At 33.8% G+C, this 24,214-nt stretch overlaps 2 protein-coding genes across 2 annotated transcripts in view; one reads left to right on the forward strand and one right to left on the reverse strand.

Annotated features, from left to right (window-relative positions):
* The first annotated feature begins 4,484 nt into the window (after positions 1 to 4,484).
* Positions 4,485 to 24,214, forward strand: part of LOC125242647 — a 74,960-nt gene continuing 55,230 nt past the window's right edge. The window contains exon 1 of the mRNA XM_048151485.1: positions 4,485 to 4,630. The gene's annotated coding sequence lies outside the window, so the exon portion shown is untranslated. The remainder of the gene's footprint in view (positions 4,631 to 24,214) is intronic.
* Positions 13,119 to 24,214, reverse strand: part of LOC125242645 (serine protease nudel) — a 30,821-nt gene continuing 19,725 nt past the window's right edge. Inside the window, exons 17-25 of the mRNA XM_048151481.1 lie at positions 23,828 to 24,005; positions 23,185 to 23,616; positions 22,626 to 22,814; positions 22,395 to 22,551; positions 22,095 to 22,263; positions 21,501 to 21,689; positions 19,686 to 19,917; positions 14,500 to 14,631; positions 13,119 to 13,633 (exon numbers count right to left, since the gene is read on the reverse strand). Coding sequence (XP_048007438.1) covers positions 13,312 to 13,633; positions 14,500 to 14,631; positions 19,686 to 19,917; positions 21,501 to 21,689; positions 22,095 to 22,263; positions 22,395 to 22,551; positions 22,626 to 22,814; positions 23,185 to 23,616; positions 23,828 to 24,005 — 2,000 coding nt within the window. The 3' untranslated portion in view covers positions 13,119 to 13,311. The remainder of the gene's footprint in view (positions 13,634 to 14,499; positions 14,632 to 19,685; positions 19,918 to 21,500; positions 21,690 to 22,094; positions 22,264 to 22,394; positions 22,552 to 22,625; positions 22,815 to 23,184; positions 23,617 to 23,827; positions 24,006 to 24,214) is intronic.

The following is a 24,214-nucleotide window of genomic DNA, read 5'->3' on the forward strand; positions in this document are numbered from 1 at the left end:
CCCAGCCAGTCTACCCGTGACCACGGACGTAATGTCATGTCCGAAACGTCGGGTTAAATATAAAACGTAAGTTTTACGCGATTAAGTCCCGTTTTAATTTAATAATAAGACTGAGAACTATAAGCAATTAAATCAATTGTGTAAGATGTAATACATATGATGTGGATGTACTGTAATAAATAAACAAACAAATAAAACCGTGAATCATTTAAAACTCTTAATTACCTGTCTGTCAAATTGGCCCCCATAAAATTAAAGTATTATTTATGAAAATTATTGAAAATGTGTAATTTTACGTTATAAGAAAAACTGAATAAAGAAAGAGTAAAAAAATGGAAATAAGTTCTTTTAAAAAGACACTCCTTACTATGATACACGTTAACCTTCAAGCATTGTGTTTGATGTCGGTCCGCAATGTGCATGTCACGCCTACTGCCTTCAGAACTTTTGTGACGAGTAAATATTTGGAGGTAGAGGAAAAATATGTTTCAGTTACACGATTGAGGATACTGGAAGGATAGTACATAATATTAAAATAACCTAACTGAAAATTTAAAAAAAACCCCGACATAGTGGACCGTTTTTGCATAAAACATGGCTAAGAACACTCCCGACTAACTCAGCTTTCAAAACAAAAAAAACTAAATGTAAATCGGTTCATCCTTTCGGGAGCTACATCAAACTATAAACAGACAGATACGTCAAACTTAACACCCCGTCGTTTTTGCGTCAGGGGTTAAAAAGATGTGAAATTTATAAATTTTGTGTGTTCATGGAGATGATTAAAATACAATATTAATAATGTTCTCCTATTTGGCAACTTTGTAATATGAAAATGCGAGATTATAATACTTGCAAGCTACCTAAAGGGTTTCTGAAGCTCTTAAGATCAAACATTTTTAAATAAAATAATTTTATAAATGACTCATATCGTAGGTTCGTCTATCCAAACGGCTCGTCTATCCAGTTTCAGGTCAAAAGTTCAAAAAAGGCTCATAATTTTCAACTTAACATTTAGCATTCTTAAGTAAAACAGTAAATGATGTCACGGCCAGTGTGAGTCACGTATTCAAATAACGAATTAAAATGAGAGCTTTTATACATATATTTAAATATAATCATTGTTTAATAAATAATGCGCCGTCTGTTGGCTGTTTCCATTGTTACGTCAAAACAGATAAACAAAACTAGATATATTGAATTGTCTTAATATTGTAAAAAATGAGTCAGACTGCAAATTTGTCATATGCAAAAAAGGATTATATGTTTTATCAATTACATCTAAATGGCGTTGTATGAAGTTGCACAAAGTTTTGTTGCAAAAAAATGGCAAAAAAAAACTTGTATTGTCTAAATCATTCCACTTATAATCATTACTTGCTAGTATTATACACTATATTATATACAGTAACCCGTAAATGTCCAGGTGATACTGAGAAACTTTTACTATGGGACCAACACCCAAAACGCGAAATAAAAATTTACTCTCCCATAGGAAATACTTACTATAAAATAAAACTACCTATGAAACTGTCAGAAGATATTTTCGTGATTTCGGGGTTGATCCCATAGTAAAAGTTTCTCAGTATCACCTGGACATTTACGGGTTACAGTAAATGGTTTTCGTTAGTTTACATACTGTATACATCCCTTCTGGAAAAACAGACAATTACTCAGTTTGTCATTATTTGTTTAAATTTATCGTAATTTGGTTCTGTTAAGTTCAATGTCGTAGCATAAAAAGAATTGTTAAGTATACTGTTTTATTATATTTCGCTTTTCTAGGAAAAGCGAAAATTTTAAAAAACATTTTTTCTACTCCCGTTTTCTATTCCCGTATTCGTGAGTTACAAGGTCGTGCATAGAACTTAAAAACCCTACATAAAAGATCTCAGGACAAGTCTATCTAGTCTATACCCTGAAAACATTTTGTAGCAGTAGCACGATATAGCTGTTAAAGTTCTGTAACACATTGCTACCAACATAACAAACCAAACACTTCATCGTAGAAAATTAAAATATTGTATGAAATACATTGTTGCCAACCTTAGAATGTCAGATAAAGCCTGGCATTCGCAGAGTTGAGTCTCGTTCATTTTCTGCTGCGTTCATTGGCGACGCGTCGAATCGCATTCAAATGTATGAGAACTCGTTTCAACACGGCTCGATTCGTCTTAGTGGCCAGGCTTCAGAGAACCATACCATAGACAGTTTTATTTTCATGTTTGCACTCAAACTGCATATTCAAAATGGTAGGCGGCCCACTAGATAACTACCTATAAGATGGCTGAAAGTAGGTATTTGTTAAATTTATAATTTTCTTTCAAAGTAAGTGCTTGGTCGTAGAAAAAGTATTGTATGCAACGGTGTTTAACTGAGTCAAACAATGCTCGTGGCATCTTTATTAACAATTTTCGGCTTCGCCTCAAATTGTTACCCACGCCACTCACCTTTTTTGACCTCTTTTAACTACCAGTTGCATAAAATACTATTTAAGCGGTTTGAATTTCGAACGATGTATCCATCATTCGACATTTAAACCGCTGGAAAATTTCTTTGCAATCAAATTAATTTAGTAATTTGTTGATGAAATATTCCAATATCATAATTATGATTATACATATAGGGTAGTGCGCATTTGGGCCCTGTTTACAAACAGCGAGTCTCGCCGCAAAGCAAACAAGCGGAATAAACCCCAAGCCATTTGTTTGCAGATAGCCCATAACTGTTCATTAGTGCAACAATCATACGTTGATATAAGATATAAACACGTTCATATAAATACCTAAGCTTAGTTAGTGCTTAACATTAATTATTTATTCATTCATAATTTAAATCTAACATCTTGGAACTTGAGATGTTTCATGTGCTCGACCTACCCCTTTCGGGAATATAGGTGCCAGTTTATGTGTGTATGAAAAATACAACACTGTATTATTATTGACTAATAAAATTATATGAGATATACGATCTCAATTTGGCCTATAAGGCACGTTATAGGGTGGGTGTGGCCAATTTATATTAAAACATCCATGTAATTATTTAAATCATGGCATTAACTGTGTATCAGCAATTTATGTTTGTATTAATATTCAATTGACGACCGGTCTGGCCTAGTATAAAGTGACCCTGCCTGGTTAGTCGATGGTCCTGGGTTCGAATCCCGGTATTTGTGATATGTTGTGTTGAGCACAGATATTTTGTCGTTGAGTCGTGGAAGTTTTCTTTATATTTAAATATTTTTATATGTTACAACATAAAGTTGTCTGAGTAACAACAACATAAGCCTTGTTGAGCCTACTTATAGTTCTTAGTCGATATGTGTAAGCATGCCTTACAATCTTTATTTATTTATTTATTCGAACACTTAACTGTATTATGTCTGTATGATGACTTGATAAAGATTCAGATCAAGTTGTTACTCGTCTTTTAGCAGTTTTTCTGTCGTTTAATCCCATATAAAATAAATAATGAAAATTCTGAGCTTATCGTAGAAAGCCAACTGTTGTGAGGTTTTTCTTGTGATTTTTTAATTAAGTACCTATTTTAATTTCAACATCATAGCAAATAAATGTTTAATACTGTGTCGTGTGACATCATAATTATATCACAAGGCGCAGGTGCCAAAATCCAGCGCGGAAAACTTAAATTTTTGTTGTTTATGACTATAGACCAGTCAAATTAGATTTAATAAAAGTTTTTTGAAAAATAAACAACCAGCAAGCCTAAAATTATCTTAATACCTTTACAAGGGTCTCAAGTCGTGTAATCCGAGTTTGCTGAATCACAGGAGGAATGCATTCATTTTCTTAAACTAAAAATATACATAGGTACCTAATTATATTTTCCATTGGATTGCTAAACTGCTTAATATATATGGAACCCATCACAAATCTGAATGCAACAAGTAGGTACTAGCAAGGTTTTGTGAACCAGATGCTTGTAAAAAGACTTTTAGATTTGTCATAATTATCAAGCGAAACAATATTAATTAAAAATTGCGGCCATTTTTTTTACAAAATTTCACTTCGAATTCACGGTATAGGTGTAGGTAGTCACGTATTTTTGGACCTGTGAATTTTAATTATTATTTTAGCAAATTTTCTATTATATGTACCTACCGTCGAGTTATAAATGAGAACATAAAAGTGAGTGTAAATAAAATTGTACGCCTCCTGAGATGGAGAAAACTCGGATTGTACACATTGAGAACCATATGAAGGTATTAAGAGGATTTGCAGCTTGTTGTGAATTAATTATTCGATAAAATCTCATTTGACTGGCCTACAATCTTGTATACGTAAAACCGCAAATAATAAATCACACACGCGCCACACTCTCGAGATACAGGAAGCGAACGCGAATAGATAACGAGACATTTACAAAAACTTGTAAATAGCAATCGTTTGATTGATTCTAAAATACAAACACGGGCATGCACTTTTTTCGCACGCGCAAAAACCTTTTGGCGCGTATTTGACGGGTCAAGAAATACATAAATACTCATGTCGGAAGCGATGTTGGGGTTTTTATCGAGTTTTTAACAATCATTAATTAGATGATTCTTATTGGCTCGTTATCCGCGGATCTTCTGATACGTGCCGAGTGACAGATTTATTACTTGCGCGAGGTAATGTTTTTGTTTTGTCTTCCTGGTTTTAATTTACTCTAAGTGTTGAGTTGATTTTGTGATTTAACGGGTAAGTATAGTGATTTGCATAATTTGTGATAATGTGATATAAGGTTACATGTCAAACAACTTATGGCAACATAGGCCAAGCGCCGTTAACAGTGGAAATAAGTATTGTTCACGTTCACGACTCATGTCACGTCAGTATAAGATGGTGCTTTAGATTTATTAACCATTTGAACTTGTAAAATGCTCATTCATTTTTAACCCCCGACGCAAAAACCACGGGGTGTTATAAGTTTGACGTGTCTGTCTGTCTGTTTGTCTGTTGGTCTGTGTGTGTGTGTGTGTGTGTGTGTGTGTGTGTGTGTGTGTGTCTGTCTGTGGCATCGTAGCTCCCGAACAGAAGAACCGATTTTGATTTCTTTTTTTTGTTTGAAAGCTGATGAGTTAGGGCCCATTTAGACGGTACGAGAACTCGCATACGAGTTTTATTACATTACGGTATTTGATGGTTGTGCAAAATTGTATGTAACCTCAACAGCCCGCAATGTAACTAAAATCGCATGCGAGTTCGCACGCCGTCAAATCAGGCCTAATCGGGAGTATTCTTAGCTTAGCCATGTTTCATGAAAATTGGTCCACTATGTCGGGTTTTTTTCAAAATTTTATTTTTTTAAGCTGACAATCATGATGGGTTCGATTTGAACCCGGTTAGGAAATTTCTCTCCGCCATTTATTTCCGCCGTTATAATCGCTTACTAGGTCCTTGCTTATATGGATACCTACTTTAGGGCGATCTGTGTAACGTGTCCCCAAATGTTTAGTTAATAAAAAATACCATAATAATACGCTCTGAAAATCCACGAACACTACTATATATCTAAAAGGCAAAAACCGATATTACATAAAATAGTCTGTCGTGTCGTTCCACTAACAAAATGAATCAACATTGACCAGCCTCATAATGGACATATTTACCTACTTAGTAAAGTAAATAAAAACTTGTTTTTAATGGAAACTACAGCATACAGTGGCTACGACGATTAAGCTAAGGACACCTCAGTTCTTGAAACACTGAATCACTAGAACTGATCCTTAGATTTATTATGGTAGATCCGTTTGAAGCAATATTTTGACGTCGAATTTGCATCGGACTAAAACAAATGAAATTATAGCATTGTGAGATCTATTAAGTATTAGGGTGGAGCGAAAAAACACTTTTCTGGAATTAGCAAACCTAATAGTTATCAATCAATGCCCCTTAGTCTATGAAGCCTTTGTGCAAATTTTCAGCTTTTTAAATCAACAGCTTCTGCCTCCGCATTAGGTTTGAAATTTTGAAAATCTCATATAAACCTGAAAATTCAACTTTTTTCGGCAGTATTATGTTCAGTATACATTATTGATACATATTATTACAAGAAACTACCAAAAACTGCGAAAATAGCGTTAAAAATCGCCAATTTTCAGTATTTTAGCGGCTATTTTGGAGAATGTACTGAAACTAGACAAACTTTGGCGATTCTTGACGCTATTTTCGCAACTTTTTGTAGTTTCTCATAATGATATGTATCAATAACATATACTAAATATAATACTGCCGAAATTTTTTTTATCTGAAAGTTGAAGATTTCCATACATTTTTCAGACCTTCCAGTCCATTACAGTCATACAAAATGTATGAAAAAATGGTAACGGAATGGGAAAAAACCTTGGGACACTTTTTTTCTCCTATTAGGGTTGAAAAAGCTCGCCATTTTGAGTGGAAACCACATAAAAATGTCCAAATCCGAAAAAAAGTTAAAAAATTGTAGGTAGGTACCTACCATTTCTCTCATTTAGAGCAAAAGCGACTCCCTGTTAGCCAATTACATATTTTTTAAAATATATTTTATATCTGATTCGTGTAAAAAGAAGAAGAAACTCTCAGAGTTTAATTGTTCTTTATCATATGTGAGTGTGCACGGGAAAACGTCCCACTTTGTCGATTGCTATGAAGCCGCAAGTACATCTCGCCTTAATGGTAAACGACAAAGTGGGACGTTTTACTAAACACACTCACATATTTTGCTTGCCCTTATCCCAATTACTTGGGGGCGGCGCAGCATGCATTGTCTTTCTCTTCCATATCTCTCGAACGGACTTCATCTTTATCATTATTCACATTTCACATGCATTCGATTCATTTCATCTCTCACGCAGTCCATCCTTTCTTCGGATTTCCTCTCCCAGTTCCTATCCTCCCTACACATTCATTCATAATTCTCATTGTTCTACATATCGACACAAATCTTTATTTGAAAAGTTATAAGAATATGGAAAACATTTTTAACCTAGGTACATAATTACATTATACTTCAACCAGGTCCTATACATATTATATATACTTATATATTATGTTTAAATACTGAACTGAATGTAAGTTACTTTAAAACATACAAAATTAACTATAACGTTGGTAACCTTGTAATATTTATTTAGTATCTACACTGTGTCAATAAAATCGTGTATTTTAGAAGGATTTCCAATAAATACCACATCATGATGTACCTAATTAATAATTTTCATTTTAGGCGGCTTTTGGTCAAAGATTATCAGCGAATGTTCGTTTTACGATTATTATATCAATAAAATGTTAGATTATGATGTAGATACTACAGAATTATTATTTTATTTTGGGATTGATGGGTTACCAAAAACACGTGTATCTAAAAGTAGGTGTATCCAAATCAGTTTGCCTTGAATCTTTATTTGAGGCCGAGAAAATGGGCATAGCACTCTGTAACTAAATATGTACCTATACGAGGTCAGGATAAACAAATGTAATTTTTAATTGGTCAAAAACAGGTCTCATCTCTTTGTCCAGCCGGCTGCTGTGTCACGGTCATATTGTATGTAATGTAGCGAGTTTTGTCCAAATCTGTCCGATATTTTCACAAAATGTCACCCGATCAGCCTATGCCCGAGTGTACATGAAAGGTCAGGGCTCATACTATACAGTAATTAAAGGTTATTTTTGGCGATAACCATCAGAAAAACAGTTACCTACGTGCGTGAAATAAAAACCCGATGCCTCCTCGAGGGACCTTGGAGGAGCCTTCGCAAAAGTCGACGCTTTCTTGGCTCGTTTATAAACACTCGATAAATTGAAGAAGGTCCAGTATTTTTATTGTAGTTCAACAAAGATGATCTTCAATATTGGCATTATTTACGTAGTCGTATTATAAGTCAAACTTGAACTTATTCTGAATGCATGTCCCTTGTGGATAATTAAATAGACTGATGTGGTACCAGATTCATAATTTTGTTTTATTTTTTATAGTTACCGTTTGAACGATAAACAGTTATTTAAATAAAGTACAATATCGAACCACTCTCCCGATTCTCCTTTATTGTTGTGAAACAACTTCAGGCATGGAATTGCTTAGTAAGAAAATTCTAAATAAAACAAGTAAGTAGTACTTAGGGAAAAATAAATTATTAGGTACGTGAATATTACCACGGCATTAAAATATCTAGAAAAGACCCTTCTGTTTTAGAGCGTCAAGCAGGTCCTCTCCATAAGTGATGTTGAACGTTTTCAAATAGCCATGTAAAACAAAAAGATCCTCTTGTAACTACATCCCAATTCTGTTAAGTGAGGATAATGTTAAATGTCACAGATAAAATATCGTCTCGGGGAACGTAAATATTGCACACTCTGTTTCACAGTAATTGCTTGAATGAAATTTCCGCTCGGAAGAGGTGTGATGCGTTGGACGATAAATTGCGTATACAAGAGTCCACCGCCCGAGTCAAGGCGATTGTGTGCGAAGACTTTTACATGGCGCGAGTGAGGAGATATACGCGGAAGGTGATTAATTAATAGTAAAGTCGTGATAAAGCTGACGTTAAAATTACTAACCGATGTGTAAAAACGAAAATACGTATACGTTTTTAGCGAGTTTTTTAATCTTTGTAATTTAAAGTAAAACAACTCAAGATACAAAGAAAACTAAATAAAAATATTTTCGCTAAAATTATTTGAAAAAAAAAAAAACTATGTCATAATCCTTTAGTGTGAAATGAATACGAAGAAATTTTATAAACATAATGACAAGCATTATCGTCGAGGCAACGAATACCTAAATTGAAAGAATGGCAAAGGCAATTAAATAAAAAAAAGGTTTTTTTTTTTATAAATACTATTCAGAGCGTTCACTTTGCGTAATAAAAATTTACAGAGATATCTTAGCTACTCATGATGAGGTGGGACATGGCTAGAATATTATATCGATTTATTTTAAATTATTAAATCGCTTCTATATTTACACTTGCACCATAATGTATGAAAGTAATGAGAACAACTGATCGGTACTCAAATATTTCAACCTGTTGCAAAAAAACATCACAACAAAATGGTAAATCATATCTATTCATGTATATTTTCCAAATTGTACTCCCTAAATAAATAAAACTTTTGAAATTTATTACACCGTGTATAATTATTGTTTATAACACATCTCGACTTTTTGCAATCCTATACAGCGTCCGTGGTAATTTCATTATATGCGATTTAATCCGTTTATACGATATAGTGTAACTAATATAAAAAATATAATAACTATTTTTTTATAGTATTATTCAAAAGCTAAAACGAATTGTCACATTATAAACAAAACAGATTTTTATTTTACAAGAAATTCAAATGCAATAAAAAAATAACAAGAACATAATTTTATTTATTGACTTTTAAATGTGCCTAGTGCGGTTACCAACATTTATAATTCTTTTATCATTGACAGTAGAAAGGAAGGTAGTATTATAGGAAAGTTAGAGGTAGGTATATACCTACATTTACACTACACAAAAAAATCTTTTTCACCACACCAATTGGTAAAGACTTAATTTGCTATTTATTAGAAAACAGATAGCAAGATTGCATTTTATCCACAAGAGTGCTAAGTAATTTCATACAAATTTTAACTTAATGTCTTAAGCTGGCTGGTAGAATTTACCTATAAATTATGATTTTGTATCATAAATATTGAATAAATCGATGGATTTGATTTAGTTTGATGTTTTATAGTCAGTATTTTGTTCGTGTTGGTAAGGTGAAAAATTTTGTGTTATACTCGGTGGAAAAGTTTGTTTAACCTTCGTGCCTTGAAACTCTCGCAACGCTCAAGATTACATTTTTGACCCCTTGTTACGCTCGCTGTTTAATATTGGAATAAATTTCGCTTGCTTGGGTACAATATTGGCACGTGCGGTTAAACAACTTTTACCGCCTTGTAAAACAAATAACTATTGAATTATAAACATAATAATGGTGTTAGATAAACAATGGTATTCTCTTTTTATGACTTTTCGTAAACCGCAAGCAAAATTCCAGGCCCTATTTATTAGCTCGTGACTTTTAACCCTGCCTGTTTTTGATTAATCAATTAAAATTGACTTTTATTAAAAAGTCAAAAGGTGAGTATATTTGTATTGTGCACTGACACAATAAATATCTCAATTCTCCCTTTCACAGTGTCGTGTGAAAAATAAAGCTTTACAAGTGTCAAGGTAGTAAATACGGCACTGCCGCGCGCGCGCATTAAATGATTTAAATAAATCGGGCGGCAGAAATTAAAGGAACATATTAAAAAATCTGATTTACAGCCGAAATTACAATACAATGGACATTGTTGAATTTATACTTTTGCATTCAATGAACTTGCTTTACGTACATAATTTTGTTGGAAAGTTTATGGTCATTTGTCAACTGTGGTTTTCCGTAGTTAATAAAAAAAGACGACATATAGTACAATCTATTTTCGAATTTTGTATTTTTTTGATGATAAGCTACAATATTGGTTTACTGGAACCAAATAGGATCAACAACACAACCCTATACCTTACTCTTGACACAACCATAAACCTATAGACCACATCAATACGCCACGCCACGCCGCGACACAAAAATCATTGCCTACACGCAAGTGTATTTCGGTGAAATAACATCATTGTAAAGTTTTTACCTATTCAATGAAATACTTATCATCTCCGTCATCATTCAAAAACTGTTGCCTACCTTTTTTTCTAATTATTAAATAATCCTATTTAATATGTAGACTTAAGATTAAAACCGGTTCAATCGATGACTCTTCACTTATTTTTTATTTGGTAGAAGACCATTATTTAATATTCTAATTTAAATGGTCAATTATTTTACACCGACCAGACTCTCAGGCGACGTTTTCTTGCTTTTATATTAATCTATAAATGTAACTACTTTAACCTTAGATTCATTAAATGAATTTATTTTTAAATAACATTAACTTGACATTATTTTCATTCGATATTTTGTGTTTGACCACGTCTCAACTCAATTTTATAGCTTTTTGAACTAGGTATAATATTTAGAACACACGTCGTCCACATGTATTCATGAAATCAACCATTAAATTAAGATTATGAACACTTTGTGTTTAAATAAACAACAAACTTTTGATGATCATTTTCATTCTGATAAAAAATAGCTAATGTACATACACATACATAATATTGTAAGCACATATTTAATAATCTTCTCCAAGTTTGGCATTGGAAGGCAGAACGCTAGTTTTTAATTTTCTAATGATTTAATTATTTTTCCAAGAGTATGCCCATTTAAAAAAAAATCTTATTTTAAAAACCATTTACTTTATAGTACTATGTCTAAAGCCTTAATTTAATTAAGAATAAAATTATAACAATAATTAAATATTGGGGACACCTTACAAAGATCAACTAACAGCCCCAAACTAAGCAAAGCTTGTACTATAGCTAGGCGACGATATACATACTTAAATACATAGAAAACATCCGTCTTCAATTAAGAATGAATTAAATAAGTTAAAATGTAAAAGCCGGAAAGAAGACATCGACTTATTATAAATTTAATCTAAAAGGAAATATTAAAGAAAACAAGTATCTGTAACGTACGCCATCTATCTATAAACGAACGAACTACGATCACATAGCATCTTTCGCGTTGATGTACTACCTGCGACCTCTCATAAATACAACGCCCATTACGTTTCTGCTCGTAACAGGTCAAACCTGTAGATGTCTCTACTATGTATTAATTACTTGACCAGTTATATTAGTTTTAACTGCGACAATTGGGCATTAAAAAGTAGATAAAAATTCTAAATTACATGTTAAAAACTAAAATTTAGTTTGGGTTATTAAAACTAGTATTTTTTAAACATTATACAAAAATGCCAAGAGTGGCACTGCAGCTTTAGTAGTTTCATGTGTTCTGCCTACCCCTTTATGGGATACAAGCGTGATTGTATGTTATGTTATGTTTTTATACAAAAAGTAAGTATCAACGGCATGACGACTTAAAAGGAGGTATTCGTTATCATAAGCTATGAACTGCAATATAACTGGAAAACAGTGATAATATGTGAATACAAAAAATAAACAATAATTAATACAATATTTAGAGTAAGAAGCTAAAAAATTGCAGCCAAAATAAATAAGGGTTTTTGAATAAGACAGTTGCATTCTGTGCTATATCATTTATTTATTGGAGTAGGTGGGTGAATTTCAACATACTCGAAATTTGCCTAATTTTGGTGGATTTTTTTAGTTTTGTAATTTTTGCTGAAATTATGTACTGATGTTACATAACTAATTATTAACAATGTTATGTATCAATGACCTTTCATTATAATAAGTAGTTTTATAGAAATTACGATTTCAATGACATGGTCGCCACCAAAATTGGTCTACCCACAAAAATAAAAAATAAAAACAAAAATAAAGCCTTTTATTCATTTTTCTATTATTTTCTACTTGAAATAATAAACTTTTAACATGTAATAAATACTTTTCAAATAGAAACAAAAACGTTATTGCCCTCAATTTGTTCACCACCAAAATTTATGCAATTTTGGTGGAAAAAGTATTACGACCCACCAAAATTAGATATTTTTGTGTGGGGCGGACCAATCCAGCAAAGTATGACACTTGTGTCATGTCTAAATGCAGGAACGAACCTGAATGGTCATGTTACGACACGTTTGTTCGTCTTGCTGCGTCTCGTTTAACCATAAAAATGATTTCAATACTTACCACCAAAATTGGTTCTTTCCCCCGGACAACTTTTGGTGCTCAGTTATAAGTGTCAAATTGTATAATAATATTGACTTATGTCATCTTAAAATATACTTAATGTAATAAAGAATGAAGTTATGGCAAGTTATCTTTATAGCTGCGGATTTACTGGATTTACCATAGCAATAATCCGCTAAAAACAGGCTCTGGACGCTACACCAAAATTAGAATTTCGATGGAAAATTATTTTTAAATAAATATACATAACACTTGTAACAATTTGCAATGTTGCCGAAGGTAGTATTTTAGGATTGGTTTTCATAAAAAAAATAAAAACCCGGAAACAATTAGCCCACACAATTAATTTCAGCTCCGCCACAAAAAAATCACGCTGAGAAATTCACCCAGCTACATTAAACTAAAAACTGGATATCTCATAATTCTATCATAACTATTTATAATTACGCGTAAAAATATAATAAATAAAATAAATAAGCGAATAATTATGGGCAATTAAAAGCTATTCAAGACATAAAGATTCAGCGAAAGCTACCAAGAGGTATCATTTTGTGTTGCTAACCTATCATCCTAAAGTTTTCGCTACTTTAACGACATTCTATATTGAGTAAATAACATTTCTTGTTGCCCAGATTTTCCATTATAGCTCTAGCAATAGGTGTGTCAGTACTCCTCATCTTGATTTTAGTCATATTATTAAGTACAAGTTCGTTGAAAGGTTCTAAAACGATGTTCGTATGTAAGTTGTATTCGTGGTTCTCTGGCGTTTTCAGTTGTTTCGCGTGACCACTGAAGTAGTTCAGTTCTCTGCAGATGTTTTCGAGTTCTAGTCGAGAGTGAGTGGGTTTGTCGTAGCATTTCGCGTGCCAGACGCCGTGTGACAGGACTGTCACTATCCCTGTTCCCTTCCTGTAACAAATTAGGATTTTACAGATATATTGATGACTTAAACATGTTTTTTCTAGCCCCGTACTTTAAAAAATAATACGGGACTTTTGTAGGATTACTTCATCATTTTGACCATATAATGTCCAGTAAAACTAACATAGTGTATTTTACTTAGGGCAAGTCTAATGGAATGTGGATTCACCGGGAGTGTTATACTCATCCCAATGTTTGTCTTAACTTTGTAACTCAGTGATCAACTTTAAAGCTAGCAAGTTAGCTTAACAATACAGAAAAAACTTTTTGTAGTTTTCTTTGTAAACCTAAGTCGGTTTCTGTCTGAGTGGAATGTTTAATTCTCACCGCAGATAAAACACTCCGTGTCTCTTTCATTTACACGGAGTGATTATCTTTTGTTCGTTTTTATAGCCGATAGCTCATAGCTTACTAGCTCGCGGTGGAACCAGTGCCTTACGGAGCAAAATCCTGAGCAGTTAGACCGAGGTATGACATTTCGTCTTGTCGGTTGGGGCAAATCCCCATCGTGTCATGAACACAATACCCTACTTTCAAATTATATGTGGGATATTATGTAAACGTGTGTTAACTATGGTTCATGGATGGTATTTTTTGTGTTATTGAGCTTATTTCCAAACTATACATTACCTTGAAGTTTTTTCTGTACACGGATACAGCGTATTTTCACCGTCATAAGATAAATATTTATTTATGTATTTTATTTTTATTTAATAGGTACAATAACATAACGCAGGCAAACAACAGTGAACATTATTCCTTACATTAGCAACTTATATATTACTTATATTACGATTACAATTGTACACAGCATTATAAAAAAAAAAAAATTTTTGCCACATGATAGCACTTACGGAGCAAAAGCCTGGGCAGTTAGACCGAGACAGGACATCTCATCTTCTCCGTTGGGACAGTCTCTGACTCCGTCACACACCATATCATGCGCCACGCAATACTCTACTTTGCCGTTTGAACTTGCTCCGCATCTGTAATTATTTAAAAAAAAATACCTTAAAAATTTTTATCGTCTTAGTAAAGCCCAACGTTCTATTTTTAGGACCGGTTGTTACTAAGTTTTAAAATATACGTAAGTATAAAAAACGCTTTTAAAAGAAAATTTTATAGGTGGTAACCGGAAAGTTCAAAATAAATGTCGTATTTTAACACTGGGTCCTTATTTCTTTTGTTCTAATATAGAATGGGCCTTAAGAGATTGACAGGTACTTTCAAAAGCGACATCGACAACAATACAATATTGTGGCCTCAAAAGTATAAAGGCTACTTAAAGGTGTTTTTTATGAACAATTTTCTCAATTTTTAACAGAAAAAGAAGAGTTTACTTCGAAATATTGTCTATAAATCGCGTGTTTTTAATGAAACATGTTTGTAGTAAGTATTCACTATAAAAGTTTTCTGGAATTGACATCCGAATATCACAGGGATATAATTTATATCCCTGTAGTTGATTATTTCACTGATAACAGTACAGTTAGCATTTAATTATTTTAGTCAAAATTTTAATATACTTTCTGGACTTTTAACATTCTGATTTGCAAAAAAGTAAATTGCAATGCAAGTCATGTGATTTATTTTATTAGATGTCTGTTTGTGATCTTTTTTGTACTTATATTATTCTTACAAAATAAATGCTGGGACAGATTTTTTATTCATTGTGACTATATAGAGATAATTTTCAAATTAAGACCTTGCGCTATATCAGCGTAACCAATATGCCGACCGTCGTCAATTAGTAATAATCGATGCAAAGCCCTAATATATACACGTTCACGTACAGTACAGTCAGCAACTAAAGTAGCGGATCAAACAACGCTTCAGAAGTGTCTACCATTCATACATACAAACATTATAAATAAATAACAAATAAATATATAATTGCAGTGCTACCCGTGGCAATAATGGTTATATTATAATTATTAATTACTAGATTTTGCCCGCGGCTTCGCTCGTGTTGGAAAGAGACAAAACGTAGCCTATGTCACTCTCCATCCCTTCAACTATCTCCACTTAAAAAATCATTCAATTCGTCGCTCCGAATTGCCGTGAAAGACGGACAAACAAACAGACACACACACTTTCCCATTTATAATATTAGTATGGATTATGGTTATATTATTGACGACCGGTCTTACCTAGCGCGTAGTGACCTAGTGACCCTGCTACCCGCTGTGTGACGATGAGTACAGATATTTGTTCCTGAGTCATGGATGTATTCTATGTATATATGTATTTGTATATTCTATATATCGTTGTCTGAGTACCCACAACACAAGCCTTCTTGAGCTCACCGTGGGGCTCAGTCAATCTGTGTAAGAATGTCCTATAAATATTTATTTATTTTATTGGGTTGGTAAGAAAGTAATGAGCGATCGATTGAATTCCACATAAAATTTTTGAGAGAGTTCTAGAATCTTCTGTGGTCGAAAGTATATAAAGGGCGAGTCGCACAGTTTCTCGTCAGTCAGTCTGTCGCCGAGCTAATATAAGGAAGAAAATGGACGAATTAAAAGTGCATGTAAGGCATTGCTTACTATATGAATTTCAGTCTGGCCATTCAGCCGCCGAAGCAGTGCGTAATATATGTCAGCGTGTTGCTCCTGAAGTTGTGTCTGAGGCCACGGCGAAACGATGGTTCCAGCGGTTTCGTAGTGGCGACTTTTCATTATCAGATCAACCTAAGTCTGGTCGACCGGTGAATATTGATGTAGCCAAATTAAAAACCTTAATTGAAGGAGATCCGAGGCTAACGAGTCGTACTCTTGCTACCGAGTTAGGCTGCTCTCATGTCATCATAGAAACACATTTACACGAGTTGGGAAAAAACTACAAATACAGTGTTTGGATACCGCACGAACTTGATAGAGACCAACTAAACCGCCGTGCCGATATCTGCATACAACTTCTGTCTTTTCGCCGCACATTCAACTGGTTGGACCATCTTATCACTGGAGATGAAAAATGGGTCTTATATATAAATCACACACGCAAACGTCAGTGGCTAGCTCCAAACGAAAAAGGAATAGAGGCACCAAAAACAGAGCCTCACGCGAAAAAAGTTATGCTGTCCGTTTGGTGGGATATTCATGGTATTATTCACTGGGAACTCCTACCAGGTGGAATGACTGTTACCGAATCAGTATACTGTAATCAGCTTGAAAATTTAAACCAAAAAATCTGTCAGAATCGTCCACAGCATGCTAAAGTTTTTTCTTACACGACAATGCTCGCCCACACATTGTAAAAGTGACTCGGCTAAAGCTATTGGAGCTAGGTTGGAAAGTGATACCTCATCCACCGTACTCTCCAGACTTGGCACCTACGGATTACGCATTGTTCAGATCGCTAAGCAATGCCTTGAATGAAAAAAAGTTCGATGATCAAGCCCATCTACGACAGTACATAGCTGAGTTTTTTGAATCTAAACCTAAGAACTTCTTCGCCGATGCTATTCATTCTTTACCAGAACGATGGAGATAAGTAGTAGATAACGAAGGCCGTTATATTTTTGATAAATGATTAAAATAATAAATTAAATAAAAATTACAATATTGGTTATGATTCGCTCATTACTTTCTTACCAACCCAATATTTTAATTAATATAGATGTCTGTCTAGTCTATAGTGATGAAATAAAGTTAGATCAAAATTTGCTTCTGCAAAAGTGATTTATACAGGTTTTATTTAAATTTTGGCGAGTTGTTTCATCCGCTACAATTGGTGCTGACTGTACCTTCCTGCTATACTGTTACTAACCTGGTTACTAACCTTATATACGCAGATATTGTCTCGATGTTTCCCATTATTCTGTTGGAAATTTCTAGGTATAGGGATTTCTAGGGATCGCATGAACTAGCTTATTGAATAAGTTTTAAGGGCTTTGACCGTTGATGGAGTGAATTAGTATTAATATAGCCGTAGCAACTACGCTCGCATTCTATTATGCATTTATCTTGTTTTGTTGTCGATTTACCCAACATAGAAAAAGTGAATTTAGATTTTTCTTGTGTAATATTCCTTTAAATAGTAATATTATGTGTACCAAAAGTGTTAAGTTATTGTTAATATTGTTAGTTATTTGTACTTAGTTGAGTGTGCGCTCACCGCTTAAAAGATAAGTATTGCATGAAAAATAAGAAATTCTCATGTAAGTGAATATTATGTATTCTTATGGGAAATAAAGATCTTTAAACCTAATATCACGTTCACGTATATATGTGTATGTTTATTCCTCTGTATTCTTTGTTAATGTATGTATTGTGTCCTTAAAAGTACCTAATTATAGTTATTTTGTGTTTGTAATTTTGCACCGCCTACAACTTCTCTGCTTTGCCTAAAGGTTGACTGGTAGAGAATGCCTTATGGCATTAAGTTCGCCTTTTGTACATTGTGTTTCTTTGTTCAATAAAGATTAAATAAATAAATAAAGCCTTAGGAAAGATATATATTATATTTATATGGATATATGTCCCTTGAAATGTTAACTATTATTATGTATAATAATGTATTTTAAATCTCTTAGGGCCACTTGCACCAACGAAAATGGAGGGTTAACCCGAGGGTTTAACCCACCATTTTATACGGAATTTGACACTTGACAGCCCACTATCCTGAGTTAAGTTGTTGGTGCAAGTGGGTCTTAGGATTTTAACTGCTGTTATATAAGAACGCCAGCTACATAAAATTAATTTTTGGACATTGTTTCCATATTGTAGGATTTATTTATATAATAAAATATTATACTATAATGTCTATGATGTCAAAGTGATCCATATCTTTTCTTCTGCAATATTTAAGGAATCTTAATTTTTATATTAATTTCGAATGGCGCCGTATGCTTATTATTTCAGCTGTCAACAGTGATACTTTTACAACCAGGTCAAGCATCTCATTCATTAAAATGTACCTAAGTATCAATCACTTTACTTATTACCAAGGATTAATAATTCAGCAGATAACTTAAGGTTATTGTTTTAAAGTATGTAAAGCTGTTGAATACAGAGTGGAATGTGGGTGGTCTATTGTATTTTTAGATTCATGCAAATTGTAAAAATAGCTTTGACCTCGTCAGTTTAATCGTTGCTTTCAGAGTATAATATTTTTTTAATAAAATTGTTCCATTTTATAAGTCTAGTTAATGTTGATGAAAGGGATGAACCCGCAAAAGTAATATTTTGGAAACTGAAATATTTAATTGAAGGTTTGATAATTATTAGTTTTCTAGTTAATAGTTACGGAATTTTCAGAGGGTTAATAATATAACGTCCAACGGTATCTATCTAAAATGTATAAACGTACAGAACTTGATGGATTTTACAAATATTTAAAGGTTGGAATAATTGATAAATTTGTAGGTGCTTTTATTCACCAATTTGTGAAATTTAAGAGTGCCGTAACGAGTGAACAAAGCTGGTTTGAAACAATACAATGTACTCGCGTGATACTATTAGTTATTTTAAATTCAAATTTGAATATCGCACTTCTCGTATGGATAGAAAAAAATAAGTCTAAAAAAATGTGTAGTAGCACCTGCTGCTCAACCTAAGCATGTGAGTGATTCAGATAGGCTCTGATGTCGCAGGCCAAAAATAATTTTGGCAAAGTTTGTTTAACCTTCGTGCCTTGAAACCCTCGCAACGCTCAAGATTCCACATTTTGAACCACTCGCTACGCTACTAAAACAAATAACTATTGCGCGGTCGTAGTAGGTACGTAATGAAAATCACGTGTCATTCGAATGACGTTTACAAAACTTAGGGTCCTCATCTCTTCTGTTGTGACAGTGTAGTATGCCGTCGCAGAGCCGCGATGGCATCACCATCGAGAGATAGTCGGAGCAGATAGTCTGGCGCGGCTCATCCGTACCATCTCCGCAATCTCAGAACAACTCTTTAGATACGCAGTTACTGCCATTGATGCATTTTAAGTCGCTGTTTTTACAAAACGTCAAAGACTCACAGTAGATACTGTTGTCGAAGGCCAAGAGGTTGGGTCGATGCATCACCATATTCCCTTAAACACTCACCTGTGATTCTCCTTTGAATGACATTTACAGAACTTAGGGTCCTCATCGCTCCTGTCGTGACAGTGTAGGATGCCGTCGCAGAGCCGCGATGGCATCACCATCGAGAGATAGTCGGAGCAGATGGTCTGGCCCGGCTCGTCGGTACCATCTCCGCAGTTGTCCTCGCCATCTTTAAACAACTCTTTGGATACGCAGCGGCCGTTGTTGCATTTTAGTTCGCCGGTTTTGCACTCTGAAACAATTTTTATACATAAGGAACTAAAATCTCAAAAAACATTTTTCTATCAAGTCCTTCGGGAAAACCTTGAAAGCTTTCAGTTAACTTTCCGTGTTTATTGATTTTCGTGTTTCCGTTACTATTTTTTGTGTCAAATCATGAAACTTTAATAAATATGTTACTTAATTAGTATTTTTTATGTTCCAGTGGGTATTAATTGCAATATGCTGAGATAAGACCAATTCGTAGCATCACCTTCTTATTTACGTCTTCTTATTTGTAACATGTTTCTTTTTTGTAATTATGCATGTGTTAACGAATAAATGCATTCTATTCTAAGTATTCTATTCTCAGACAAACAAAAATAGTGCTAAGTAATCCTACCCCTAATGGCTCGTTTCATCTCTTTTACGAAATCAATTAACAGATAACAAGCTAACGTGTGATCCTGTAGTCCCGTACTTACTCGATAAGTACATAAGGAGTGCTTAAGCCAATCAATGAGTAAGTAGAGTAAGTAGCTCGAGCGAAGACCCTTACAAGTATGTGATCCAAAATAAGTGGAGTGACATTCATTAATTTTATTTTGTAAATGTCAAACGATGATCTATAAATAAATAAATCGGACTATAATATTTTACTATTGACTAAGTCAGATGAAATACCAGCCAACATAATAGAGTAAACGATTTATGTTCTTTTATTTCATGATTAATAATTATTTTATTAGGTACAAAATGTATGACGAACGCTGTAATTAAATAATTATATAGTGAATTATAATAGTAGACACAGTAAGTACTATACAATTTTGATAAAAAAAAATATTATGCAATTTTGTATTAAACAAAAACCTAAATTTATGAAAAAACTCTTTCTTGAGGCGATTTTGCAGCTGCATTCGATTGTTGCGTTAAATTTAGGAGAGAATTCTACACGACTATGTAAATCTTACAACCATAGAGTAGTAATAGAAATAGAGAGAGCCTCACTGAAGACCCAACAATGACGGACTTTTTTTTTTTTTTTATTTTATGGCTTGGTGGTGAACCTTCAAGCCAGCAATGGCAGACGGTTTGCGAGGAGCAAACACAATTGAAAATCACAATAATTACAATTCAGGTCAAAAGAAAATCAATTCTTCATTTAATTTGTCAAAAATTAATTATTTTACTTGAAACTTAGAAATATCTTGTTTTTAACAAATAATGATGACTCAGTGCACCGTGTGCAAACACTATTAAAAAAATACTGGTCACACTCTTCTTTTACAGTTTGTTGGTTTATGATGATTATGAATATAATTATTATTGTGATTTTACGCATAATAACGTGATAACGTATTAATTTACGCATGAAACGTTGCTCCGTATTTTTTTCTTTCGATTGGTGTCATTTTTACACAGTTTGGCAACGCATGGTAGGCATATTTTCTTATTTTTCTTCAGATGTTTTCGCCACGGGCGCCTCGATCCGACTGACAGGAGATTAGTGGATGAGGTCACAGACAGAGCTGTCAATGTGGATGATAGAAACACAGTTTTTTTTAGTATTGAGCGTTACGTCCATATAATATTAGGTCCATGCTTACAACTTACCGCAACCCCCAAGATACGGGTCATTTCTGCAAACCCGCTGTTTCCTCTCGCACGCCGACACAGACTCGTCCGCCGCGTCCGCACAGTCTTTCACCCCGTCGCACACTTGCTTCAAGTCTATGCACTGTCCGCGGCTACAGCGGTGTCCGTGACAGTCTTCGGTCATTGCCCCAGTTGCGTTGAATTTTGCTGATTAAATAAAAAAAAAACATTAGTCTAGTAAAATTATAATGACATATTGTTGTTGAATACTGTGTCAACTACATAAAGAGGCCCATAGACTACCAGTTCGACGTACAATTTTAGCTAATCAGTTAATCGTAAAAGATTACCTTTTGTTTATTCGTTGTAGAGTTTGCTAAGCGACATATTAGATTCGTGTTAGTACAAATAACATGCAGTAGTTAAATATGCAGTATTCTATTAATGAAAGTTTTAAAAAATATTTTAACTAGTAGATAGGTATTTAATCAATATCATATGAAATCTTTTTTTTGACATTTAATTTTACCTGTTTTCAATATTTGTACGGTTGTAGGTACATAAATATGTACATAAATAAAATAAATTGAAAAAGCTTACATAAATACCCACCAAAGTTAACTTTTAGTTCGTGTCTCAGGTTTTGTAAATCGCTAGCTAAAATTCTGTCTCCCAGTCCGCATTCGCCTCGGTCGTCTACAAATGTTGCTGCAGGTTGCCATCCGTGTTCCGAATGACAACTTATGAGGCCCGCCCATTGGCGGCGAACTGCCATACCTTCCTGTAATATACATTTAGAGAATAGTGTACATTATGTAATTAATTCAAACCTTTGTATTTGTACTTATGTTACTTGAAATTTAGTTTTTGTTTCATCAATTCGTGACTGTAAATTAAAGGGAAGTAACTTACCGGACAAATTTCCATTTTAATATCACGAACAAAACACCTATACTGAGCTGAGCAGTTTTTATTCGTCTCTTTTAGAAATACACTAACAGTATTGTTACTATTATCCTGCCCTACGGCGACGCATACTGAGTGTTTTCCGTCTTCTTCAAATTCATTTCTGGAAAACATAAGTTCAATGTAAAAATGTCTGTACGGTTCTATTTTAATTATATTTGTATTTTTTACACTTACACTGATGGAAGTGTCATAGGTTTCACCAAGCTTGAGTATTTGGCTGGTTCGGCCAAATGAAGGAGTGTTGATCGAATGTGATATAATTCCACTTTTCCGTCGATTTTGTGAACTTGTTCATAGGGACCAAGACTTGACCTTAAAGTTCTGGGTGACCCCAATACAGCTGTGACGTAGTGATGTCCTAACCTGAAATTTAACTGTAATTATTAATTACAAATATTCATTGTAACATACTGTAATATATTCATTGTAATAGTAATTACAATTATTCATTGTATTTGCTGCATTGTAAATGCCGTTTTTTAAAGAATCTTTACTAGTTTAATATTCCCAACGAACGGCAATGGGAAAATAACGTGCGACAGTACAGTTTCATTTGAAATTAAAACATACGTTTAAAATAAATCATTTACGTGCTATGTTTTATCGATGACATGTAAGTCTTGTTATAATTTTAAAAAATCCTGACGATCTTCCATGGCACTTCACTTTCCTGTGCTCGCAAGCCTTCGCATCGCAAAGTTATAATCCTGTCATAAATATTAATTCAACTTACATTGAATCCCACAAACACGAGTGGCTTACTAATACCCACGATAGATCCAGTAAAATTCCCGTACACTTGTAGTTCCCTTCTGCATAAACTTTTGCTATCCAGGGCCACATTTGTTTAGCGACTGGATTGGCTGATCGGACCAATTGAAGTTCTTGAGAGTTGTCAACAAGGTTATCGACCAACGAAGATTCACAAAAAACGTACAGTGACATACACAGTTTTGTTATGTTGGGTACACATTGCTCTTTTATAACTTGAGGTTCTTTGATAACTAGATGCCTAGCTGTTTCATTATCAACGTCACTTTGTCGGTACATAAATTGGATAGGCGCTTTTTCAATAGAATTACGTTTTGTCCTTTCGTTTATCGTTGATCGCAGTTTCTCATGTTCTTTTATGTTAATATATTTCGGCTGGTATCTATTAGCGGAGCTGCAATGAAAACAATATATTGACAAAATGTATAAAAAATTGGATGTCAATTGAAAACTTTTTTTTATTATGAATGGGCTTTTTCTTGACCACAGACTAGCCAAAGGCAAAGACTTGGCCTACGATGGAGTGAGCTCGCCCAGAAGATGCCTGTTCACCCTTAATTTCAATACACATTTTTTGCAAGTTGCAACTGTCGATAAAATCTTACCTGAAGCCTAAATATCGGCAAGCGTGGTTTGCTTCGAGTTCCTGTTGTTCTATTGATAAATGGTCTTCGCACAAAATATGCCAATCGTTTCTTTGTTTTCTTGTTAGATATCCTTCGAGATTGATCACAGGGCTTCCGTCAAAATCGAATACTACGTTCTGACCATTCGATAGCGTATCTGAAATTATAAAATTTACATGGAATGTGGGTTAAATAGAGATTGTTGTCTGAGTGCTGTGTTAAATTTGGGATTATTTCTGTTTATTTGACATGATTGGTATTGCGGTGAGTATGTTTATCTCAAATATTTATTTTATGGACGCTTTTAAACATTTTGATATTGGTAGATTTTTTGATCATCAGATGTTAATTTATTTTTGGAACAAG

This window comes from Leguminivora glycinivorella, chromosome 3 (assembly GCF_023078275.1).
Source record: "Leguminivora glycinivorella isolate SPB_JAAS2020 chromosome 3, LegGlyc_1.1, whole genome shotgun sequence".
Lineage (NCBI taxonomy): Eukaryota > Metazoa > Arthropoda > Insecta > Lepidoptera > Tortricidae > Leguminivora > Leguminivora glycinivorella.